Source organism: Telopea speciosissima, chromosome 7 (assembly GCF_018873765.1).
Source record: "Telopea speciosissima isolate NSW1024214 ecotype Mountain lineage chromosome 7, Tspe_v1, whole genome shotgun sequence".
NCBI classification, from domain to species: Eukaryota; Viridiplantae; Streptophyta; class Magnoliopsida; order Proteales; family Proteaceae; genus Telopea; species Telopea speciosissima.
Genome location: NC_057922.1, coordinates 63,981,634 through 64,006,246, shown reverse-complemented (window position 1 = coordinate 64,006,246; position 24,613 = coordinate 63,981,634). Strand labels below are relative to the sequence as shown.

At 40.0% G+C, this 24,613-nt stretch overlaps 1 protein-coding gene across 3 annotated transcripts in view; it reads left to right on the top strand.

Annotated features, from left to right (window-relative positions):
* Nucleotides 1-265: 265 nt before the first annotated feature.
* LOC122666771 overlaps nucleotides 266-24,613 on the top strand; it is a 47,505-nt gene continuing 23,157 nt past the window's right edge. Inside the window, exons 1-5 of one of the 3 annotated variants that reach the window (XM_043862837.1) lie at nucleotides 266-532; nucleotides 651-659; nucleotides 1,070-1,215; nucleotides 5,734-5,908; nucleotides 12,832-12,890. In XM_043862837.1, the coding sequence (XP_043718772.1) occupies nucleotides 1,090-1,215; nucleotides 5,734-5,908; nucleotides 12,832-12,890 (360 nt within the window). In that variant the 5' untranslated portion in view covers nucleotides 266-532; nucleotides 651-659; nucleotides 1,070-1,089. Of the gene's footprint in view, nucleotides 598-647; nucleotides 660-1,069; nucleotides 1,218-1,530; nucleotides 1,593-5,732; nucleotides 5,909-12,831; nucleotides 12,891-24,613 lie in introns of those variants that run through there. The other 2 variants (XM_043862838.1, XM_043862839.1) reach the window with 2 other exon arrangements.

The following is a 24,613-nucleotide window of genomic DNA, read 5'->3' as shown; positions in this document are numbered from 1 at the left end:
TCAAAATCCGATTCCAAATCTGGGTTTTTAGACTCGGATTGTAGCCGAGTTCTTCTTACAAGGCTAGTTTCGTCCAACAAAAAGTAGGGATTCTTTTGCTAGCGCACTACTAGTCGTCCACTCGTCCCCACTACTTCAGTTCAAGTAAAGCCCCAATTTCTTTTCTTACCTGGGTTTGTCTATCCCTTTATTGGGTTTCAAATCCAGTTCATGCCATGTTTCGAGTCCGGGCTTTATTTTGGTAAGCGAAGAATAGTAGAACAGGTCAGGTTGTGAAGGACGACTGGACTAGTGAAAACTGAAAAGTCGATTTCATCATTTCCCCCATCTCCCCCACCAAGATCGGTTCTTTAATAGCTTGCGGTTAAATTCCATCCAGAAACCGTTGGAATTTGGTCTTTGGAAGTCCAAGTCAAGTCCAAGGCCTTCAATCTTGGTTTTCAGGTAGTTCATTTACTTCTTCTCGTCTTCGAGTCGAATTCAATCGTTAAAGTTTGTTTTTATTGCATTTTCTGTGTTTTTTTGAAGTTAATTCGTCGGCTGGTTGGTCTTTTCGGACCGAATTTGTGTTCAGGTCTTCGATCGTTACGTTTGTGGGAGAGATAATGTTTTAGGGGGGATAGAATTGTTGGTTAATAGGCAACTATTGCAGTCCTATGGTGAGTTCAACAAATACTCAATTTCATATGCTCTTCTCTTTTTAGAAATTCAAAAAGAATTTTTTTTTATAAAAATTTTATTATGTTCACTGTTACTTTGATTGGAACTTGCTTTAGCGATTCATGCCCCTTTCTCGGAATGTTGAAGTGAAACTTGAAGGACTTGGGATGATTATATTTAGTTCAGTTTTTATCATCCGGAGTAAGAAATTAGGGATTTTTGATGGTGAAAAATGTAATGCATGTTAGGAGTTTGAGTTATTTAAATTTTCAAAGTTCTTTGTATTGATTTTAATACGGTATGACTACCTGTTAAACTTAAAATATATTTTGCCTTATTTTTTTTTTGGTGGATACTTTGCCTTACTATTTTATTGATTTTATAAATACATTTCGTTTGTTGATTTCAGTTGCTTGTGGTGGATTCTACATGGAAGCAACCTTTGTTGTAGAGGAAAAGGATGAACAGTGGGTTGAGGAGAGTTCCGGTAGAAATACTAGCTCTTCATCTCCAAGGAACCAAATTGCTGACCCTGTTGTTTACAAACTCGTGAGGGTAACCATTATTTATACATAATTATCTCTTCTTATTCTGTAATTTTTGTTGTTTGGTATCATACAGGAAATTGTAGTTTCTTCCCAACGCCCCCCACACCCCCCCCCCACCCAAAAAAAAAAGAAAAAGAAATGAAAAGGACAATACAAATTTATCTTCGAGAAAGAAGTAGAAAGCCTTTATACACCGTAAATGTTGTACCTTTTTTTTTTTCTTCTTTTTTGGCCTTTGTTTTCAAAGAAAAAAAAATTCCTGGAAATTCAACTTCTGTTTATAAAATTTGGCTTTCTTTGCCATTTGTCTTTGTGATTGTAAGTGACAAGGCAACATATATGTGTGGCAATTGTATCATTGGCCAAGATACCACCACAGTTTTTTGATTGAAACATCCAGAAAAATAAATTGGAAGTTGTTTTTTATTCTCCAAAATTTTGTATTTTATTTTACTAAAATAATTTCTGGTTCTTTAGGCCTATACAATTTCTTTTTGGGAAAATTTCTATCATTCCCCTGAACTTAACCCCCTATTTACTCAAACTCCCTTGTCAAAAGTTCCATCTCTGATTCCCCCCCGAAAGTGAACTCTTATATCTTCTTGTATTCAAGACACTAAATCGAAGAGTAAAAAAGCTAAGGTGTTTGACAGCGCTAAGTTGTTTGATGGCTTTAAAATTTGGTATACGGAAGACCAAAGTAATAGAAGTGGAGTGGGCATTGTAGTGGATACAAACCTTAAGAATGTTGTCGTGGGTGTTAAGAGATTTGGAGATAGGATTATATCCATCAAGCTGGTGTTGGAGAAAGAGGTTGTCAATATCATCAGTACCTATGCACCTCAAGTAGGATTGGATGATAGTAGTAAGATACAATTTTGGGAACTCATGGATGGATTAGTGCAAGGTTTTAGTCAAGGAGTTAAGATTATTATAAGGGTTGTTCTGAGTGGACATGTCGGGAGAGATCGTAGAGGCTATGAAGGAGTTCATGGAGGCTATGGTGTTGGAGAGAGGAATGAGGAGGGAACCTCAATTTTAGACTTTGCGGTAGCTTATGATTTTTCCATTTATTATGAACACATTTTTTGAAAAGAGTTAGGAGCATTTGGTTACTTACAAAAGTGGGCATCATAGTAGTCAAATAGATTTCTTCTTAACAATAAGATCAGATAGATTGGTATGTAAGGTTAATCCTGGGGAGGGTCTAACTACTCAACATAGATTGGTGGTCCTGGATACATGCCTCATTTCGCAGATTCGTAAGACAACAGATCCTATTTGCTCTAAGATTAAGTGGTGGAGATTAAAAGGAGATCCCTTAATTACATTACAGATATGTGCCTCAAACAAGGAAAGTGGGACCTTGAAGGCGACACTAACTCGATGTGGAACGAGATGGCAGCTTGTATTAAAAAGGTTGCTAAGGAGGTACTAGGGGAATCGAAAGGTAAATGTCATGCCCCAAGAGAGTCTTGGTGGTGGGATGATGTGGTCCAAGCAACCATTAAGACTAAGAAAGCTAGTTTTAAGACATGGTAAAGGACTAAGGAGGTTGAGTATCTAATAAGGTATAAATCTGCCAGAAATGAAGCTAAGAAGATTGTGGGGAATGCAAGGGCGAGGAAATCTGATGATCTTTACAACAATTTAAACACAAAGGATGGGGAAAAAGCTATCTATAGGATAGTTAAGGCAAGAGAAAGGATGAGTAGAGATATCAACCATGGTAGATGTATTAAAAGTGAAGATGGTGAAGTGTTAACAAGGGATGAAGATGGAATGAGTATTTCTACAGTCTCCTAAATGAAGACTTTTCAAGTAATAATGCCTAGAGGCCTGTATTACTCATTGTGACACCACTTGTCATAGGTATACATGTAAAATTAGGGTGTCTGAAGTCCCAATCGAAGTGTGGAAGAACCAAGGGATATGTGTGGTTTAACCTGGCTACTCAAGCTGTTTAACAAGATCATGAGTACGAATAAAATGCCGGATGATTGGAGAAGAAGCATTGTGGTCCTGATTTACAGAAATAAAGGTGATATTTAGAGTTGCAATAGCTATAGAAGCATAAAGCTAATGAGTCATATGATGAAATTATGGGAGAGGGTTATTGATATTTCACACATACTCAAACTCTTGCTCAAACTAAGAATCTATTCCATTCATATCAGTTGGTGGGGTTATATCTAGTCATAAGACTCCAAAAACATGAAAATAGAAACTGACAAAAAATTAAAAACAAGAAAAGAATAAAACTCTTACATATCCTAAATTAGAAACTACTATTAGTTAACCACATACCCTGCAATAGACTAGACTTGAACCCCCATGACAGTACTAGCAGCTACTAATTAAAAAGGAAACAATTAAAAAATTGTCGCCACAAATTAGAAATGTTCCCAACTAGTCTAGCTACTTTCGATTGGTCTTTTATGGACCCCAAACTGAACCCATTGGGTTGGGCTTTGGTTTCCAAAGTCTATCAAATCAATCCAACCAATCTAATGCTACTGCATCAAAAGGCTCATTATCACAAACATGTGACTGACCTCATGCTTTGAGTAGGTCCCAAGGTTGTCCTTCGACAATTCTCTAGCCAATGTGCTTGTAGAGGTAAAAGGTTGAGTAGGTACCAAGGTTGTCCTTGGGCCAGGCTTATGTATGCCTAGGTAATGTAGTCCTAGGTAGGAGTAATCCCACTAGGAACCAGGGTAATAGGATCTCTTAACAAGGCTGGCCGATTGGGACAGCTTAGGCTAATTAGGGCAGAATTAGGGTTAGGGTTAGGGTTTTGACTTAGGGGTTTTATTTGGTAATGATGTGCAGAATTTTATGAGTCTATTGGTGTAGGTTTGGATCAATTTGGATGAAGTTGGAAATCTAAGGTTTCGGGTTAGAGGCCTTATGAAAATGGATTGTTTGTGACATCTAGGGTTTAGGGGCAGATTTTAGGAAAGAGGTTTATAGGGTATTAATGGGCAGGTCTAGGGGGTTATTTTGGTATAAAGAAGTTAGGGTTTGGATGAGTTACAAAATTCTGCAATTTAGGGCAGAATTGGATTTAGGGTTTTAGGGTTCTAATGGATCTATGGATTAATGGAAGGGGTGATAATAGGAGTAGATGGAGCTTAGGTTAGAGGATTAGAAGAAGAAGGTTAAATGCTGAATTAATAAACTACTTACTTGAAAGATTAAATCTTCAATGGTAGCAGCTTTGAAGAACTAGAAGAAGGACCTCCCGATCTACAAGATGCAAGGAGTCGATCGGAGTCCACCAATCCCTTCACCTTGATATTACCCACAAGGTAGCCTTGATATTACTCACAAGGTTCACTCAACAGAGCAGAGCAGTAGCTATGGCAGCAAACAAAAGCTTTTTCATTAATCAAATTCGTGTGTAATGCTGGCCTCCCTTACAAACTTATATAGAAGACTCAAAAATAGACTTAGACACTAAAAAGGAATGGCCTAACCTTATCCCTAACCTATTAGGCAACTTAAACTGACTAGGAAACTCAAATAGACTCAAAATAGAGTCCTAATGACTTAAAAACAACTTAAACTACTTAAAATAAAGAAGATTCTCTAGTAGCCAATAGGATATAAGAACCTCTTAGCCAATAGGATCACTTCACTAAAATTAAACCAATTGAACCAATTGGATGCAACCAATTTAAACCGGTTCAATTAAAAACACACAATAAAAACTAAGTATTGGGCTAATCCCGTATGCAACCTATATACCCCTATTTCAGGCCCACTAAAGTGGCCTAATACATAGAAAACCCTTGGGAACAAAGGCCCAACATATATATATCCCAACCCTACACTTATTCCCAATGAAACAAGCCCTATTTGATGATGAATCTGCATCACTAGGTACCCAGATCAATCTTCTTTTTTTTTTTACTTCTGGGTTGGGCTGGACGTGGGCCCAGAAAATTCTAGATCTTAGGCCTGAGCAACCGCTAGAATATCGTGGGCCTCAGGCCAACTCAGGCCGTCCTAGGAAAGTGTATATGTACTATTAAATTGAGATGGCCTTCCTCATGATAATTAAATATTTGGAATTTTGGATTGTTTTGGCCCTAAGCTTAAGATTGAAGCTGGGCTACGGTCCATGCAATTGCCATTTAGATCTTTGCAATGAACTATGTAGTTAAGTGGTTGGGTTATTGAATCCAATTACTTGATTAAATGAGCATGCTTTAGCATATTTAGTACATGTATATGTAATATGAGGTGTGTTAGCCATTTTTTTTTGGAGAAACTAGACTCTTTACATTAACTTTTGTGGTAAGTCCACTACAATATAGGTATTGTCCTACAGCTCTGTGTGTTTTTGCATGTGTTGCAATTCAGGCCTGAGCTACTAGTGGACTAAAGGTTCATTGTTTCTTCCTGTGCGGAAAAAAATTGATTCATTAATAGGTTTTTTATGTTATCTCACTTTTTGATTGTTCCATACTTGTGCTTAAATCGTATTTTCTAAGTTATTTAATGGCTTCTCCTTATTCAGGTAGAAGGTGATGGAAGATTAGTGCCTGCTACAGATGATGAAGTCATGGAGGTTGAGGACTTGCTTGAAGATGAGAAAGCTGATTTGCCTTTAGCTGTAGACACTAGACAAGCTGAAGAGCCTATTACTAATAGAGGAATTGTCTCTGTAGAGATTACTCTGGAGGGCTCAGAAGGTATATACTTTATTATCTTAAGTGATTATGTGTCTCCTATCCAGGGTTTTAAGTATCGGTAGTTATCGTATCATATTGTATCAGCCGATACATATCGGTATCGGTGGGTATTGGTACGATACTTATTTTTCAAAAAAGTTTGTATCGACCAATACAGGCTGATACAGGTAAGTTATGCCTCCTCTGAACCTGCAAAACAGAAACCATACAAAACTTAGAGCAACCAAAGGCCTTGGAAACTTGTTTTTCTGTTTGGTATGAGTAGGTGGAAATCATCTAACATAAAAAATGACTCTAATGTTTACCATTTCAACAAGTTTTGGGGACTTACAGTGTTCAAATCATGGATCAAAACAGAGTCGGTCGAGAAAGTGGTAAAGGTGCAGATCTCTTTTTTTTTTTTGGGTGGTCAATTTTTTTTTTTTTTTGTTATGCATCACTAGATAGGTAAAAACAACTCAAATCCTTGCATCAAGCATATATATATATTGCATAATAAGGTGTTTTATGCTTCAAAACTGTATTTTATATGTATCATAAGTACATCTATACATTTCTTGATCATTTCCATGGGTATCTCTAGCGTATCTTGCGTCTCTTCGATTCGATACGATACTATAAGTCTCTTAAAATCACCCCTCCAATATGATTTCCAATATTGATACTTAAATCCTTGCCCCTACCCATTTTACCGCGAAGAAATTTTGGCTATGAATCTTTTGTGATTCTTAGGGGGTGTCATTAATGTGTCTAGATGCTTTGTAGGTTGAAAAAAGTATCCTAGGTCAATATGTCAATATTTCTCATCCAATCAGGGAGGGGATGGGAAATCCTCACTCATCTTCTCATCCTGAGATTCTTGCTTCAAGTGATGGGCCAAGTAATGCTCATCTCTTTGTCAGGTTTTATGGGACAAAACTACCCCTACCTCCTTGTTTACTCTCAACTGTTAGTAAAAAATTGAAAGGGGATGGCATGGAGTGGGGGGAAGAACTAGGTTACTTCCCTTTCCTACCCCAACCTATGGAGCTTTGTCTAATGGCACACACGGAACTTTCTTCTTCTTTCCATACATATGCACACAATGATCACACATACCGAGAAGGAAATTAACTTCAGGGATGATTTTTGCACTAGCCATGAAATGATTGGTACTAAAATGTTGGACCTTTTGATTGGTGAACTGGGCTTCAGCATTGGACGAATTTTGAAGATTCAAGTAGGTTTATTTTGTGATGTCTGTAGCTTGACTCAAGTACTTTCTGTGGATTTCTCTATGTTTGTGAATTTCTCAGACTTATGGATACTTTCTGTGGATTTCTTTGTTTGTGAATTTCTCAGACTTATGGATATTTTATTTCATATACTTTCTTTGGTTATTCATTGGACTTTTTAAAAGATAGGAGATGGGGTAAGTCTGCGTACATTATGACCCTCCCTAGACCCCGCAGTGGCGGGAGCCTCATGCACTGGGTACATCCTTTTTTATGTTGGAAGCCTGTGGCTGTTAGATCCAATGTTTCATGTGTCCCATACTAGAGTATATGAAATCGTTCTTGAGCTTTTTGAGACTAGGAGAAATTTGTTCGAGTAGTTTCAGAAAAGAGTTTAGATGGAAATGGCTTCTCAAAATTAAGGGTTACATCAAGGATCAGCTTTAAGCCCTTATTTTTTTGCGCTTATCATGGATGATTTAATCATATAGACATTCAAAATGAGGTTCCTTGGTATATGCTTTGCTGATGATATTATTTTGGTGGATGAAACCATAGTAATCAAGGTGTCGCCTAGGCTAGGCAGCCGCCTTGCCGCCTTGATATTGGACTCTCTAAAACACCATGGTCGCCTTTCTTCCTTGATAACTATGGATGAAACAAAAGCAGTGATTTGATTAATAAAGTTACACTAGGACAGATGATGAGATGCTGAAAACTGATGAGGGAGATTCCGCAAAGGGATTATTTTAGGTATTCGGGTTCAATCATAAATAAAGAAGATGATATAGAGGATAATGTTTCACAAAGAATTAAAATAGGATGGACTAAATGGAGAGGTGTATTTGGAGTATTGTGTGATCAACATATTCCTTTAAAACTTAGAAGGAAAATTTTATTGGACAATCATACGACTGGCTATAAGGTATGGTGTGGAATGTGGGTAGTTAAGATTCATCATGTAGATAAACTTAGTGTAGCGGAGAGTAGGATGTTGAGATGGATGCATGACAAAACTAAGAAGGATAAAGTAAGGACTGATCATATTAGAGGTAATTTGGGAGTAGCTCCGATACATGATAAGCTACGAGAAAATCATTTGAGGTGGCATGGTCATGTTCAACGGAGGCCTTTGGATGCTCCATTACAAAGGAGTGATTTGATTTAGATTGAAGGAACTAAAAGAGCTAGGGGGCAGACCTAAAATGACCCTAAGAGAAGTGTGAGGAAAGACATGCATAGCTTAGACCTTGTATCAAGTATGACCTCAAATAGAGCTGATTGGAGGGCAACGGTCCAAGTAGCCGACCCCATTTAGTTGGGATAAGGATGAGTTGTTGTTGTTGATTGTAAGCAGTTTAGTTTATATTCCCTACTATCTCTCTATCTCTCTCGCTTAGTGGAGCATTTTTATAATAATTTTTCCTTGATATGCTAATGAAGTAATAAGGACAGACATAACAAAAGAAGTTGAAAAAGATGTGTTTTATTACACTTCTTAGTTGATTAAATTATTTCCATTTGATTTTTGAATCCCCTATATGCTAGGGGAATGGGGATGTCAAAATTTTCCTAAAATAGATGCTCTTTGATTGCTGACATGATGCACCATGGTGTGGTAGTTGTGTCTTCAGTTTATGCAATTTGAAAATTCAGATCATGGATCTCAGATTCAAGCAGGCCCAATAATCAAATTTGTGATCAGATCTGAGATAAAGGAAGCAATTGCATTGTTAAGGAAAGAAATCGGATCGATGGGAGGGGAGGGAAAAGAGATGATATTGATCTTTTTGGGAGAAGAGGTGAGAAGAAGAGAACAAAAGAGAATAGAAGAAATCAGGTTTGGGATACCAATTCCGTATGAATGCTCAGTAGCACCAAAACTCTAAAAAAAGAAAAGACATTCTTTACTCCAATCATCTCTAATTGATGGGGGTGATATTACATATATATAAGGGCGTACCTAGTGCATTAGGCTCCCGCCATTGCAGGGTGTGGGGAAGGTCATGATATATGCAGCCTTACCCTTACTTTTGCAAAGAGCATGTTTCCAGAGTATTACATATATAAAGACCTCCTAAAATTCCTAGATTTACTAAAAAAAAGGAGTCCTAATCACACTCACACACTCAATAAAGTAAATAAATTCTGAACAAAACTCTATCTAGTTATCAAGTATTCTATTCTATTTCAAACACTCAACTACTAATCCCATGTACTAACTTTATCCCCACTTTATGGGCTTATAAATTAGCCTGTTACTATGAAACCCCCCAAAATAAAAGGCCCCACCTATAATATATCTATCCAAAGGTCAATTTTAGCCCATTGGACTTGCCATCAGGACCTTATGAGCCTCTCAAGCTTGGATATAGGCATCCATACTGGATTAATACCTAATGCAACAACATTGATTCCCCCGGTGTTGAAAAACTCGCCCTTGAGTTTTGTAGAACGGTAGGAATTAAAGCACTTTAATTGGTGCTTGTATTTGAGGGTGGGCCTTGGTCAACGGTAAAGGTTGTTCCATTGTGACCAAGTGGTCATGTGTTCGAGTCTGGAGACAGCCTCTCTGTGAAAACAGGGGTAAGGCTGCGTACATTATGACCCTTCTCAGACCCCGCAGTGGCGGGAGCCTTGTGCACTGGGTACACCCTTTTTTTTAATTGGTGCTTGTATTTCCTTGTCTATGACTTGAACAAAATCCAAAATATGAACATTCGATGTTGCATCCATGTCCTGAAATATGTGGGGAATAACAAACTCGATATGGACACCCGTTGGTGCAGTAGAGTCTGTTATTGCCTCACCCACAATAACCGTGTTGTCTCCTTTGACTGTTACTTCTTGTCCCACATCAGAGTGGTCTTCCTCTTGTGTGGACCCTTTCGGCTCTTTTTGTGGTTGCATTGTTGGTACCACTTCGATCAGGTTTAAGGAGTTATCCCGTTGCAATCCTTTTAGAACAAAATTGTGTTGTAGATAAGAGGGCTTTAACATACATACATTTGCTTCAGGATCAAGAATACCCCGTCGATCTTCCAACCACTATCGACCAACTCTATTGATTTGTTTCGAAGAATCAAACACCTTGCAATAAGCACCATCGAAATACGGAGAAATTGAATATTCAATGAAAACATCATCTTCAGATTCAATGATGATCTCGTTGGTCTATGTGCATATCCATCACGGACCGTGAGACGGAATTTCCTTATTTCTCTTCATGTATGAAACTATGAATAAAGTAGCATTTTTCGTTGGACAAGCGAACTCTACTCTTGAGTGCAAAGGAATCCATGGCCAGGTTTGCTCTAATACCAAATAATACAATCTGAAAATTCAGATTATGGATCTCAGATGCAAGCAGGCTGATGCAGAACCAGGGTCCTGAAACCCTATTCGAATCGCTTATGAGCTCGACCAATCAACAAATAACTCAAATTCACAATGGAGTGGCACAATTGTAAATAATCAGAATTTTCTAAGGAATAAATTGGGTGGTAAAAGAAGCTAGGACCTAATAGGAATTAGATTTATTTTGCAGGGACGAACTTGGAAGCAAAGTTAAGACATGGGGCACGAGGGAAGAAGTAGTAAAGGAAGGGGTTTATTAGGAATCTCAGCAATTAAAAGAATTAAAACCAGTATCATGGGCTGAGGGAGTCTTCTTCAACCTTTGGCAAAACAGGGGTGGTAGAAACCACAGAACCAGACCTGATTCGAATGGAAGATCTCAATCGATAGAGCTCCTGTTAACCTGAAATTCGAGGCAAGGCTTCATAACACTTGGGCCTCGTGAAATCATCCAATCACAGCCCCAGACAGTATATGGAGAAGAGGATTTCAGATAATCAGATCTGTAACTAAATCTGGCGGTAGGCACATGTTCAGATCTGGTTGTTGACTATGAAATTCATAAACCAAGTGGTCTTTCAGTACCAGATTCAACTTCCTGAATCGCCCTATGGTTTATGAGTACCACACCGATTCTCAAGGTGAAAGATTAGGGTATGAGAGAGATCGATGAATTCACCTATATGCTGTACTATCGTTAGTTGCAGCAAAGTTTGTGAAGTTGCAAGGTAACACTAGGAGAAGGAACATAAATCAGAGTACTAGCAAGCAGACAAGGAGAATAAAAGAATAGAAGAATAGAGAAGAAGAGATGCGAGAGTTATATCGGAGGAGAAGAAGAGGAAGATATGAGAGAAGGGAATATGTCTCACAACCTGTATCTATCGTACCATTCTGGTAACAATTAGAAACCAAATTTCATTACTTCAAATCTGAATCTTATGATAAAACCTAATTGGACCCGGTTCATCTTCATATGGATCCCCCAACGGGTTTGGGTTGGTCCAAGGAATTGCTCCTGCATCTCAGGCCCAATAATCAAATCTGTGATCAGATCTGAGAGCGATTGCATTGTTAAGGAAAGAAATCAGATCGATGGAAGGGGAGGGAAAAGAGATGAGATTGATCTTCTTGGGAGGAAGAAGAGAGAAGAGAACAGAACAGAGGAGAAGAGAAGTAATCAGGTATGGGATACCCACCCCGTATGCACTGCTCAATGTCACCAGAACTCTTAGAAAAAAAAACTCATATTCTTTACTCACCATCTCTAATTGATAGGGGTGGTATTATATATATAAAGACATTCTAAAATTCCTAAATTGACTCAAAAAAGGCTTCCTAATGACACTCATACACTCAATAAGGTAAATATACTTAGAACAAAACTCTATCTAGCTATTAAGTATTATAATCTAACTCAAACACTTACTTACTAATCCCGTGTACTAACTTTATCCCCACTTTAACCCAAAAAAATAAAACGCCCAACCTATAATATAACTACCCAAAGGTCAATTTTAGCTCATTGGACTGCCATAAGCACCTTATGAGCCTCCCAAGCTTGGATATAGGCATCATACGGGATTAATACTTAATGCAACTGCATCACCTTCACTACTGTTATGCAGAAGAATTAGTATTGATTTGGTGAGTGTGTGTAGATTATGCTTATACTTCTGAGTTTCTACAACAGAAATAAAGCAAGTGTAAAGTATACATTCTGAATGTAAAATAAAAGGCAGGACATCCTAAATCCTGTTTTCTGTTTATTGCCAGCATGCTGCTTGCTGTAGGGGGTTGAGGAAGGCCCAGTTGGATGGATGGTAAGGAGAGAAAAGAAAAAAAATGCTTCCTTTGCGGTGGTAGTGAATGAAGGGTGCGAATACTTCTCACAAAAATTCAGCATGATGTTACTCAGTGATTGAGGGAAAAGGCTGCAAAATTTTCTCTTTTTTTTGAGGGGGGGTGGGGGTGTCGGGAGGGGAAATTGGATTAAGAATTTCTGATCTCATTCCTGATCGATTGGGAGTCCACAAAATCAGTTTGATTTGGTAACTTCACTTAAAAGAAGAGTAACTTGTTCAATCACCAGAAGCGGCATTGTGTTTTCTATAGCAGTCTGGTCGTACACATTTTCTTAGGATTGCAGTATTGCACTTTTTCGTAATTGATATTTCAATCTTTATACATACTGGAACTTGGAAAGGCTTAATGCAGCTTAAGGTTGTTTTGGACTCTAGAATTTTTATTTAGTTTGGCTCACTCAAGCTGCAAATTGCTTTATGTGCTGCTTTTATTTGCAACTTCACTTTGGATCTATTTGAGCATTCACATTTGAGAAGGCTATGGCAGGTTTTATACAATCTGAGAAGAAAGAAATCGATGCAGAAAAGTTGAATGCTCGGCTAGAGGTTTGTTATCTCCATTTCAAATTCATCTTCCTTCCCCTCCCCTCTTCCATTCTGCTCTTTTTTCTTATTTTGTCTTTGCTTCAGTATACCCATGCAAGAGACATTCTTCTTACATTCTTTATTTTATGCTCTAATTCAGATTTTCTATCATTCTTTTTATAACAAAACCAAGGATCTGTGTAACCAGTACCTGCAAGTAGTGGGAGAAAATAGAGAAGAGAGAAGAATGGAAGAGAAGAATGAGACTTCAAGGAGAATAGCAGCCGATAGGATTAGCTACCTACCTCCATCATATATATATATATTCAAGTAATTACAAGAGAGTAAGGACTAGACGCCTTGTGGAAATAAGAAAGAGAAAGACTCCTAGCTAAAATAGGAAAATAAAGATCTAATTTAACTAGGAAAGTAATAAAGTAAATCTAGCCTAAGCAATACCTAACCACCACGATAGGGACACTCCCCCTATCGTGGTACACATCTTAACACTCCACCTCAAGCTGGAGTATACATATATCAAAAGAAGGTTCCAGCTTGGACCAATAAGAATGGATATTAAAAGCAACATCAATCTTGAATGGCAATTGTAGACGCCAATGAGCTCGGAGAGAGAGTAGCACCATTTAGGTAGCAATATCAACCCAAATACACAAATTATCAGCAATTTCAGTAGGTAATAATCTTCTTGTTGAATCCAATCAGCAACGAGCAAAATAGACGGTAGTGAACATGAACCGCAATCCATAATATCATAGCAGCAACAACAATATCAAAGGCACTTCTCAAAGAAGGCTGGTAGTAGTGAGTAATCAGCTTCTCAAAGGGAGATAAAAGTGCAGCATCCAAAGACTATATCATAAGCGGCATGTAGTAGGTAGTAATCTTCCCAAAGAAAGATAAAAGTGCAGCTCCAATAGCTACACATAAGCTCTTCACAAAGAAGGCAAGTAGTAAGTAGTATTCTGCTCAAACAAAGGCAGATATAGTGCTCCAAACTGAGGTCTCAAATAAAAACTTCAATGGTAAATAGGCAGTATAGGTTACTGTGGACCAGACAGTATCAGGTTGCTGTAGACCAGATAAACAGTATAGGAAACTGTGGACCAAATAGGCAGTATAGGTTACTGCGGACTAGACAATATCAGGTTGTTGGAGACCAGATAAAATTGTTGTTGAACATCATCTTCAAATAAAATTGTTGCTGAGGACACGAACAAATAAAAATAGTCTTGAGCTGATGACTTGAGCAGATTAGAATAATAATCTTCAATCTCTCCCTCACGTGTAGCATTACACGTGGACAAATAATGACCACCAATAATCAACATATCAAAGGATGTGCAATCCAAAAACCAAGAGTAGCTGCAAATAATCGCCAATAAAAAATCTCCAAACTCCCCATCAAGGTAGCAAATAAAATCTCAACAATAATTTCCAATCCCCTCTTCACGGTAGTAAGTAATCTCCATTCTAGTATCAATTGTATAAAAAAAAATTGTGAATCCCAAACTGATGCGATTTGGGGCCCACCAAAGAAATAAAATTTGCAAGTCTGTAAATAATTAATGCAAACCCCAACGAATGCGGAAACCGGATCAAAATACCCAATTGGGTTTGGTGTGGACCCACCCAAGTACACAATAGGCAATAGCCAATAGCAAGGGTTAATGGCAGAATTGTAATTATCTCAATGTGAAAAGGGAAGGGCATGGCTGTAATTAAATGAAATCCAAGTAAAGCACAAGCAGGGCCAAGGGTAAACTTTTAATTGAAAGTAAAATAAGGATAAAGTTGAATAATAAAGCAAGGGGAGGGGTAATGTAGGAAAAACCAAAGTTGATGGGCTTTAATGGAGGGGCATTATTGGAATAAAAAAAAGGCAAAACCAAGATTAACAAGAAGTAACGTGATATGGGTAACCTGGCTTAACAAGCGCTCTGGCATTGACAGAGTTGCCTGCAAGCTAGATAGAGTCCTAGTCAATGATCCTTGGCTCACCTCCCTTCCTTCCTCCTATGCCTTCTTTGACCTTCCTAGTCTTTCGGACCACTCCCCCATATCTCTTTTTGTCCTTCCCTTTGTGTCCTTTGGCCCGAAACCCTTTAAGTTCTTTTATATGTGGACCTCCCACCCTGGCTTCCTCCCTGCTGCCCAAGCCGCTTAGAGCATCCCTGTTTTCTCATTCTCCTCCCCCCTTTTAGCCTTTTCAAAAAATCTCAAAAATGTCAAAATGGCTCTCAGATCTTGGAATTCTTCCACCTTTGGTAACATTTCTTCTCGTGTCTCCTCCTGTCGGGACACCCTCTCCTCCATCCAGCATCGCCTTCAGTCTGACCCCCTCAACCCTTCCCTCGGTGAGGAAGAAGTCCTTGCCGCCTCTGAGCTTTCCTCCTCTCTCTCCCAAGAAGAAAGTTTCCTTAAGCAGAAATCTAGAATCAAATGGCTTGAGCTTGGAGATTCGAACACTGCCTTCTTTCCCCGATCCCTTAAAGCCCGCTCCAACTCCAACTTCATTCTCTCTCTTACCTCTTCTGGTGGCTCGGTTCTTTCCTCTGTCGATGACATCAAAGCTGAAGCTGTGAACTATTTCACTGGTATCTTTTGTCCTCTCCCTCCACCCAACCCCCCCTTCCTGATGATCTCCTCAACAATTTCATCCCCCCTCAGCCCCCTCAGCTCCATCCCCTCTGACTCGGAAATCTCCTCCGCTGTCCGCTCCCATAAGGCTAGCAAAGCTCCGGGCCCTGATGGGTTTAGCATGGGGTTCTTCACCAATTGCTGGGACATCATTGGCACCGATCTCATCGCTGCCATTAAGAGCTTCTTCTTTAATCCGAATCAGATTCATGGTATCAACCAATCCTTCCTCTGCCTCATCCCCAACTTCTCAGGAGCCTCAGCCATGTCTGACTTTAGACCTATCTCCCTCGGCAATCTCCTGTACAAGTTCATTGCTAAAATTCTTGCCAACCGGCTCAGCTTTGTCATTGACTCCCTTGTCAGTTCCAACCAATCCGCCTTCATTGCTGGTTGAAGTATCTCGGATAACATCATCCTTTGCCAGGAAATCGTTTGAGGTTTCGATCGCAAATCCCTCCCCCCGTCTGCTCTTTTGAAAATCGACATCCATAAGGCTTTTGATTCCATCCGTTGAGACTTCATCTCACTAGTCCTCCTTAAGATGTCCTTCCCTCCCATCTTTGTTAACTGGATCTATCATTGCATATCCACCCCTTGCTTCTCTGTGCTTTTGAATGGCAGCCCGGCTGGTTTTTTCCCATCCTCTGTTGGTGTTGTCAAGGTTGTCCCCTTTCCCCTTTTCTCTTTTGCCTTTCCCTCGAAGTCCTCTCCCGTAGCATCCAATCTAAAACCGACCTCCATCTCATCACCCCCATCCCTAAATGCAAGCCTACCAACCTGACTCACCTTGCCTTCGCTGATGATCTCATGATCTTCTCCAAGGCTGACCCTCTCTCCATTGAGTCCATCATGTCCTCCCTTCACCTTTTCCATGACCTTTCGGGGCTCCGCATCAACCTCCATAAGTCCCAAATCTTCCTAGCCGGTGCCCCAGATACCACCAAAGCCTCACTATCCTCCCTTTGTGGCTTCTCCATTGGCACCTTACCTGTCCGCTACCTTGGCCTTCCCCTCATCCCTGCCAGACTTTCAGCCTACCACTGCTCCCCCATCTTGGATCTCCTTCGCAAGAGGCTTCAGCTTTGGAAAGCCAAGCTCTTATCCTATGCAGGACGGCTGGAGCTGATTAGATCGGTGCCCCAATCTTGTTACATCTATTGGAGTGGTGTTTTTGGCCTCCCAAAGGCTACTATCAAGGCGGCTGAATCTATTATGTGTGCTTTCCTTTGGAAAGGAGTGGACTCTGCCAGGTTCCTTCATCCCATGAGCTAGGCCTCCCTTTGTGTCCCCAAAGTTGAAGGAGGCCTTGGGCTCAGGAGAATTAAAGATGTCAACATTGCTGGATCTATCAAGCTTATCTGGAAGCTTCTCACCAACAAAACCAGCATCTGGACTTTTTGGGTTTATGCTGGGCTCCTCCGTAGGGACTCCATTTGGTCTATTAGCCCAGGGGCTAATTCCTCCTGGGTGTAGCACAGGATTCTCCAGGTGAGGCATTTAGTCAGAGATGCCATTTCTTGCAGAATAGATGATGGTTCGACCACTTTACTTTGGCTTGATAATTGGCACCCTTCTGGTGTCCTCTCTTCCATTGTGAGCCCTAGAGAGATCTACTCCTCCGGCCTGGACAGATTTGCCCTTGTGGCCTCTATCATCTCCAATGACTCCTGGTCCCCTCCACTTCCCCCCCTGGCTGACTTGTGGAGCTCCCTCCCCCCCATCCCCCCTGGGCACCGCGGTAGAGGTGACACCACTCTCTGGCTCCACTCCCCCTCAGGCAGATTCACCTCTCACTCCGCTTGGAACTTGGTTAGACATAGAGGGACCCCCTGTCCTTGGCACAGAGTTGTCTGGTTTAGAGGCCACATCCCCCGCCATAGTCTCACCGCTTGGCGCACCCTTGCGAATGCCTTCCCACCCAAGGCTTTCTCATCTATCGGCATATTCAGGTTCACCCTAGTTGCTGTCTTTGTTGGAATGGGGCTGAAGATGCAGATCACCTGTTTTTCGCCTGCCCCTTTGCTTCTTCCATCTGGTCCCGTGTTCTTCGACACTGTTGGCCAAGTCGGCGCTCCCCCCTCCCCCTCAGCAGGGAATGGATTTGGATTGACATGACGTTTGGAGGGAAGACGATTTGTGATTTGGTTGGCAAGATTGCCTTTTGCGCCACTATCTCCCATATATGGATGGAACGTAACCTCAGAAGATGGACGTCAAACTCCCGCTCTTTCGACACGATTTGGGAGGCCATCTTTTTTGATGTTTCATCTAAGATCAGATCCCTCCCCCCCTCGGATGTGAAGGACTCCCCAAGGAATAGGCTTATTATTGTTGCCTGGGGTCTTCCTCTATCCATTTTGCGCCCTAGCTAGTTCCTAGCTTCGGCCTTGTATATTCCCTCTTTTTCTTCGTAGTTTAATATTTATTCATCCAAAAAAAAAAAAAAAAAAAAAAACGTGATATGGGTATAATGACATAAGATGGGGGTAATATGGGAAAATTAGGTTAAAGAATCGAAAGAGAACACTTTGTCTCCTACCTGTTTGGGACCTGGTTATGAGAAAATTGGTAGTCAAGGCGGAAACCAAGGAAGGAGAGGGCGGAGACCAGATTCGAGGCAGTAATGAGAACAAACAACGGCAAGCAATGACATCAGTCCAACAGCAGGGAAAGCTGAGTTCAGCAGCGGTGACACTTCTCGGCTGGAGCAGTGTTAGATTGTGGGAACTCCAGAAATCGAATCAGCAGATCGGAGCAACAGTAGCATGCCAATAAACCCTTGGCAAATTGAATCAATATCAGTAATCTTCAAATCAATTCCATAAATCTCCAGTGTGAACCAAAGGAGGAAACCAGTATATAAATCAGTAGTAGCCGCAGAGTAGCAGAAGCCACGATCAGAGATAAATGGGAACAGCCGAGAACAAAGATTTCCTTCAAACAATTCACAATTAAAAGGAAGAAAAGTCATCCGTAGTTGCTCCCAGGTGGTAGTTGCAGGTTAAATAACCCTCAACAGAAAATAGCATATTAAAATCCCATCTTTCAGCAACAGAGAACAGCAAATCAGAATAGCAGATTCAACGATCTGGTATGATTAACATACATCAATCTTCAATGAAACTTATACGAGACCCTAGTTCTTCTTCTTCTTTTATGAACTAGGGTTTCACCTCAAACCAGTGAACCTTGAAACGACTCTTAAACCGACTAAAATCAAGGATAGAATCAGGTATTGGTTAATTCTCTGATACCATGTAACAAAACCAAGGATCTGTGTAACCAGTACCTGCAAGTAGTGGGAGAAAATAGAGAAGAGAGAAAGAATGGAAGAGAAGAATGAGACTGCAAGGAGAATAGCAACCGATAGGATTAGCTACCTCCCTCCATCATGTATATATATCTATATATATATATTCAAGTAATTACAAGAGAGCAAGGACTAGAAGCCTTGTGGAAATAAGAAAGAGAAAGACTCCTAGCCAAAATAGGAAAATAAAGATCTAATTTAACTAGGAAAGTAATAAAGTAAATCTAGCCTAAGCAATACCTAACCACCACGATCGGGACACTTCCCCTATCGCGGTACACATCTTAACACTTTTATTTTTGGGTGCATCTTATTGTCACCAACTCACCAAGGTGGTGAAGTGAGAAGTTGTAACCTTATTTTGATTGCCCCATGTCTTATTCCCAAAAGTTATTTAAGTCAGGGGTAGAAAAGGATTTTAAAATAATGAACATATCATTATGTCATTTCCAAGAGTTGTCATTGTCCATGTGAAATGACAGGATTTACCCTCATTGAAAAAAGAAATGTGTTATACTAAAAGGAAAAAAAGTAAGGTTACTACTTTTTCACCAATCTTGATTACTGTTGGAGCTTTGGCCATTGATGTTGTCATTGTTGCCAACACGGTCAGATAGTCAACATACTCACACACTCTTGCTGTGGAAGGTCATTGGTAGATGACATTTATGGAAGAGCAGAGCAGAGTAGAGAGCCTGGCAGACATATTGATAATGTGACATGTGAACTGAAAGAGCATGGCTGAGAAGAGATGGGCTTACATGGTTGAGCCTGATTGACAGATGAGTCATGCATAGGCAGTGGCAGTGATAGTGAGATGGTACAGTTGGCAAGGCATCATGTACAGTTGTTAGTGAGATGGATGGCGCAGTTGGCATTGCTGGTAGTAGGCAAAGGGGATGATGTGGTTGGCATGCCAAGGATGCTAGCACTAGTCCTAGTGTGCATGAGGTGTTGCCGAAGGTGAACTACGGAGTTATGTGAGGAAGATTGCATGGAGCACTCCACAGATTTTTTGAGCTGCCTTTTAGTTGGAATGTGTAGGAGCTCAAATCATGAGAAATACCATAAGAAATGTAGCCATTCGGGTCAGCTTTATGTAGGCGAAAGCATTGGGTCAATCGGAGTTTGAACGAGGAAGATATGGAGGTTTGAGTGGACAAACATCGGTCGATGTTGAAAAGATACATGTTCTCGGGTTTTAACAAGAACCGGCTCAAAGAAGGTCCTATTCGGCTCAAAATGGAGCTTAGCCGACTCTATCTGAACCGAGTGGTTGGACCATGCACAAGATTGGGGCTTTTGTTGGCCTACTTAATGAAGCTTTTAGGGCTTCATTCATAACTCTTTCTAGTGTACCGAGTGAGAAACAAAAGGGAGAGAGAGTTGTAAATCAGATGTAGGATGATTTAATCCAAGGGACAAGGAATGAAAGTCGGAAAGAAAGAAGAGGAAGAAGAAGAGAAGAAGAGAGGAAGAAAGAAGAAGATAAGTATAGAGAATTGTGAGTTGAGGAAAAAACGATTCCTCTCCCCTATTTGATTCACTAATATGAAATAGTAAAATTACAACCATCTCCCTAGGGAGGTAAAAGATAAAACAAGGAAATACAACATAAGGAAATAAGATACTAGACTAATGCCCAAACTACCCTTATTACATAAACTTTAACACTCCTCCTCAAGCTAGAGAATAAATGTCATACATTCCCAGCTTACATAACAGGGTACTTAACTGATGAGGGATGAGCCCCTTGGTAAAGATGTTAGCTTATTGATCGCCTGTCTTAACAAAAGGAGTACAAATGTATCCGGAGTCAATCTTCTCCTTGATGAAATGTCGGTCCACTTCAATGCGCTTTGTTCTTTCATGTTGCACAGGGTTGTGTGCTATGATAATGGCAGCCTTGTTATCATAATAGACTCTCATAGGTGTCTTAGTATCAAATCCCAACTCTTGGACCAGCCGTCTCAACTAAGGGTGTTAAACGGTCCGGTTTCGGTTAAACGGTTTGGTTCAGTTTGGTTTTGACTGCTTGAGGGTAGAAACCGTAACCAGACCGTTTAACTAAACTGTCTCATAATCAAAACCTGGACCGTTTGGTAAACGGTTTCGGTTAAATGGTTCTATACGTTTTTACACGGTTTTGGTTAGATGGTTCTATACACATTTTCTACTCTATTTATTAATACTAGTTATTAGTTATTACTTATTACTTATTACTTACTAAGCTATTAGTTTTTTTTTGTGGAAAAAGGAAATCATTAATGAAGAAACATGACTGCTTAGTAGTTGCTACTTGCTAGGTTTTGACTTTTTGTTTATTAAAAAAAAAGTTGTTAAGTTTTTTAACGGTTAGACGGTTTGGTTATAATCGGTTTTAATTGGATTACACGGTTTGAAACCGTTGGATTAATCAGCCTAAACCGAACCAAACCGATTAAATAAACGGTGTCATTTCTAAAACCATAACCGGACCATTTAACTAAACGGTCTGCCAGTTTCGGTTAAACGGTTCGGTTTGGTTTCGGTAAACGGGTTTGGTTTAGTTTTGACACTCTTAGTCTCAACTATAGAAGTTCACATACTCCATGAGCCATAGCTCTGAATTCTACCTCTACACTTGACCGAGCCACAATTGGTTGCTTTTTGCTCCTCCATGTGACCATATTACCACCAACAAAAGTACAATAGCCAGATGTAGATCGTCTGTCAGAAACCGAACCAGCCCAATCAGCGTCAGTGTAGCCTTCAATTCTCAAATGATTGTTCTTGGCATATAGGAGACCTTTTCTTGGAGAGGACGTCAAGTATGTGAATATCCGGTAAACAGCATCCAGGTGCCCACTCTTGGGGGCATGCATAAACTGACTCATCACCCCAACTGCATAGGTGATATCTGGGCAAGTCAAAGAGAGATAGATCAATTTCCCTACAAGCCTCTGGTATTTCCCTGCATCAACAAGGGAAGGTCCACAGTCTTCTCCTAGCTTATGATTTTGATCCATAGGAGAGTTTGCTGGTTTGCAACCCAACATCCCTGTCTCTTTCAACAAGTCTAGGACAAACTTCCTTTGACATATATTTATTCCCTTCTTAGACCTTGACACTTCAATACCCAAGAAGTACTTTAAAGGACCCAAATCTTTAATCTCAAACTGTTGAGCCAAGTAGGTCTTCAACCTAGCTATCTCAGCCCTGTCATTTCCAGTCACTACAATATCATCAACATAGATAATAAGGGTGTTATCGTGGTTAGGTGCTATCGGTATTAGCGCCAAGGGCTAATACCGAGAGGGCAGATTTGTTCTTTTATTTGTTTTATTTTTAATTGTGTATTTCCTGTTTTGTCCTTAAGTTAGTTTATATATTGAAGTTTAGAGGGAGATTACACATATTGTGTAATCCCCCAAGTTCTCTATTTCCTCTCTTCTTCTCCCTCTCGATCTCTCTTCTTCTTCTTTTCTTTATTTTATCATTAACATGGTAACATAGCTAGGTTAGGCACTGCTACAACATTCGTGCATCTCCTTGTCTCCTTCCTACAGCCTACAATTGAAGATTGATATGTACTTGAAGATTTAAAGGACTCTCGGCTTCTCTTATTTTTCTGTTTGAAGGGGTGCAGCACCCTATGCTGTTTGTTGGGATTGTTTGAAGACTAGTTCGTGGCATAAATTAAGAACTAGGTAATGTAGTCCTAGGTAGGAGTAATCCCACTAGGAACCAGGGTAATAGGATCTCTTAACAAGGCTGGCCGATTGGGACAGCTTAGGCTAATTAGGGCAGAATTAGGGTTATGGTTAGGGTTTCGACTTAGGGTTTTATTTGGTAATGATGTGCAGAATTTTATGAGTCTAATGGTATAAGTTGGATCAAATTTGGTTGAGGTTGGAATTCTAGGGTTTTGGGTAGGATGCCTTATGAAAATGGACTGTTTGTAAGATCTAGGGTTTAGGGGCAGATTTTAGGAAAGAGGTTTATAGGGTATTAATGGGCAGGTCTAGGGGATTATTTTGGTATAAAGAAGTTAGGGTTTGGATGAGTTACAAAATTCTGCAATTTAGGGCAGAATTGGATTTAGGGTTTTAGGGTTCTAATGGATCTATGGATTAATGGAAGGGATGATAATAGGAGTAGATGGAGCTTAGGTTAGAGGATTAGAAGAAGAAGGTTAAATGCTGAGTTAATAAACTACTTACTTGAAAGATTAAATCTTCAATGGTAGCAGCTTTGAAGAACTAGAAAAAGGACCTCCCGATCTACAAGATGCAAGGAGTCGATCGGAGTCCACCAATCCCTTCACCTTGATATTACCCACAAGGTAGCCTTGATATTACTCACAAGGTTCACTCAACAGAGCAGAGCAGCAGCTATGGCAGCAAACAAAAACTTTTCATTAATCAAATTCGTGTACAATGCTGGCCTCCCTTACAAACTTATATAGAAGACTCAAAAATAGACTTAGACACTAAAAAGGAATGGCCTAACCTTATCCCTAACCTATTAGGCAACTTAAACTGACTAGGAAACTCAAATAGACTCAAAATAGAGTCCTAATGACTTAAAACAACTTAAACTACTTAAAATAAAGAAGATTCCCTAGTAGCCAATAGGATATAAGAACCTCTTAGCCAATAGGACCACTTCACTTAAATTAGACCAATTGAACCAATTGGATGCAACCAATTTAAACCGGTTCAATTAAAAACACAAAATAAAAACTAAGTATTGGGCTAATCCCGTATGCAACCTATATACCCCTATTTCAAGCCCACTAAAGTGGCCTAATACATAGAAAACCCTTGGGAACAAAGGCTCAACATATATGTATCCCAACCCTACACTTATTCCCAATGAAATAAGCCCTATTTGATGATGAATCTGCATCAACTCTCCCCAACTTGAAAAAATTCGTCCTCGAATTTTGTAGTGATGAGGGGGAATCAACATGTGATCAGCAGCTTTGACCATCCCCAAACAGAATTTCGGTGAAGCGGGAGCATTGGGGATAAAGTCTTCAATGCGTGGAGCGTTCTCTTCAAAGAACCATAGTGGCATAACAAACTCTTTGTGCTCAACCTCTTCAAGAACAACATCTTGGATGTCGATGATTTCTTGTGGAGTGTTGTCAATCACCACTTCATCTTCCATGTCCTCAGCCTTGTCTACTTTGCCCTCTTCAGTAGTTTCTTCTACCATTGTGTGTTGGACCTCCACATCAATTTGATGGCCAAGCTTCTCAACCATGATCTCAACTACTGGTGCAACTTGGTCTACTTGAATTTCTTTAGCTATAGGTTCTTGAACCGCTTTAGTAGAATCTTTTGTTAGTGCATCTGCCATAGGTGAAACTTCAAACACAGTCGATGTCACTTGCAGTTGAGTTGACATGTTCGGCAGTCCTTGTGGCTGTACAATCGATGTGGTCACCTTTGGTTGTAATCCTTTTAGAGTAAACAAATGGTATAGACGCTGTCGATCAGGTAGGACACACAAGTTGTTTTCTGGTTCAATCCAACCTTGTCGCTCTTCCAACCAATTGCAACCTACTGCAATAAAGATCCTTGGAGATGGTACCGGCTTACACCAAGCACCATCATGATATGAAGAACACCCAAATTCAACACAGACTTTACCTGTAGGCTCGATGCAAATCTCTCCTGATAGGGACAACATATCCACCACGGATTGTGAAATAATGTTTTTACGTCTCCTCTCATCAACAACTAAGATGGTTGTGCTCCCATTGGGTAGACGAACTTGGGTCTTG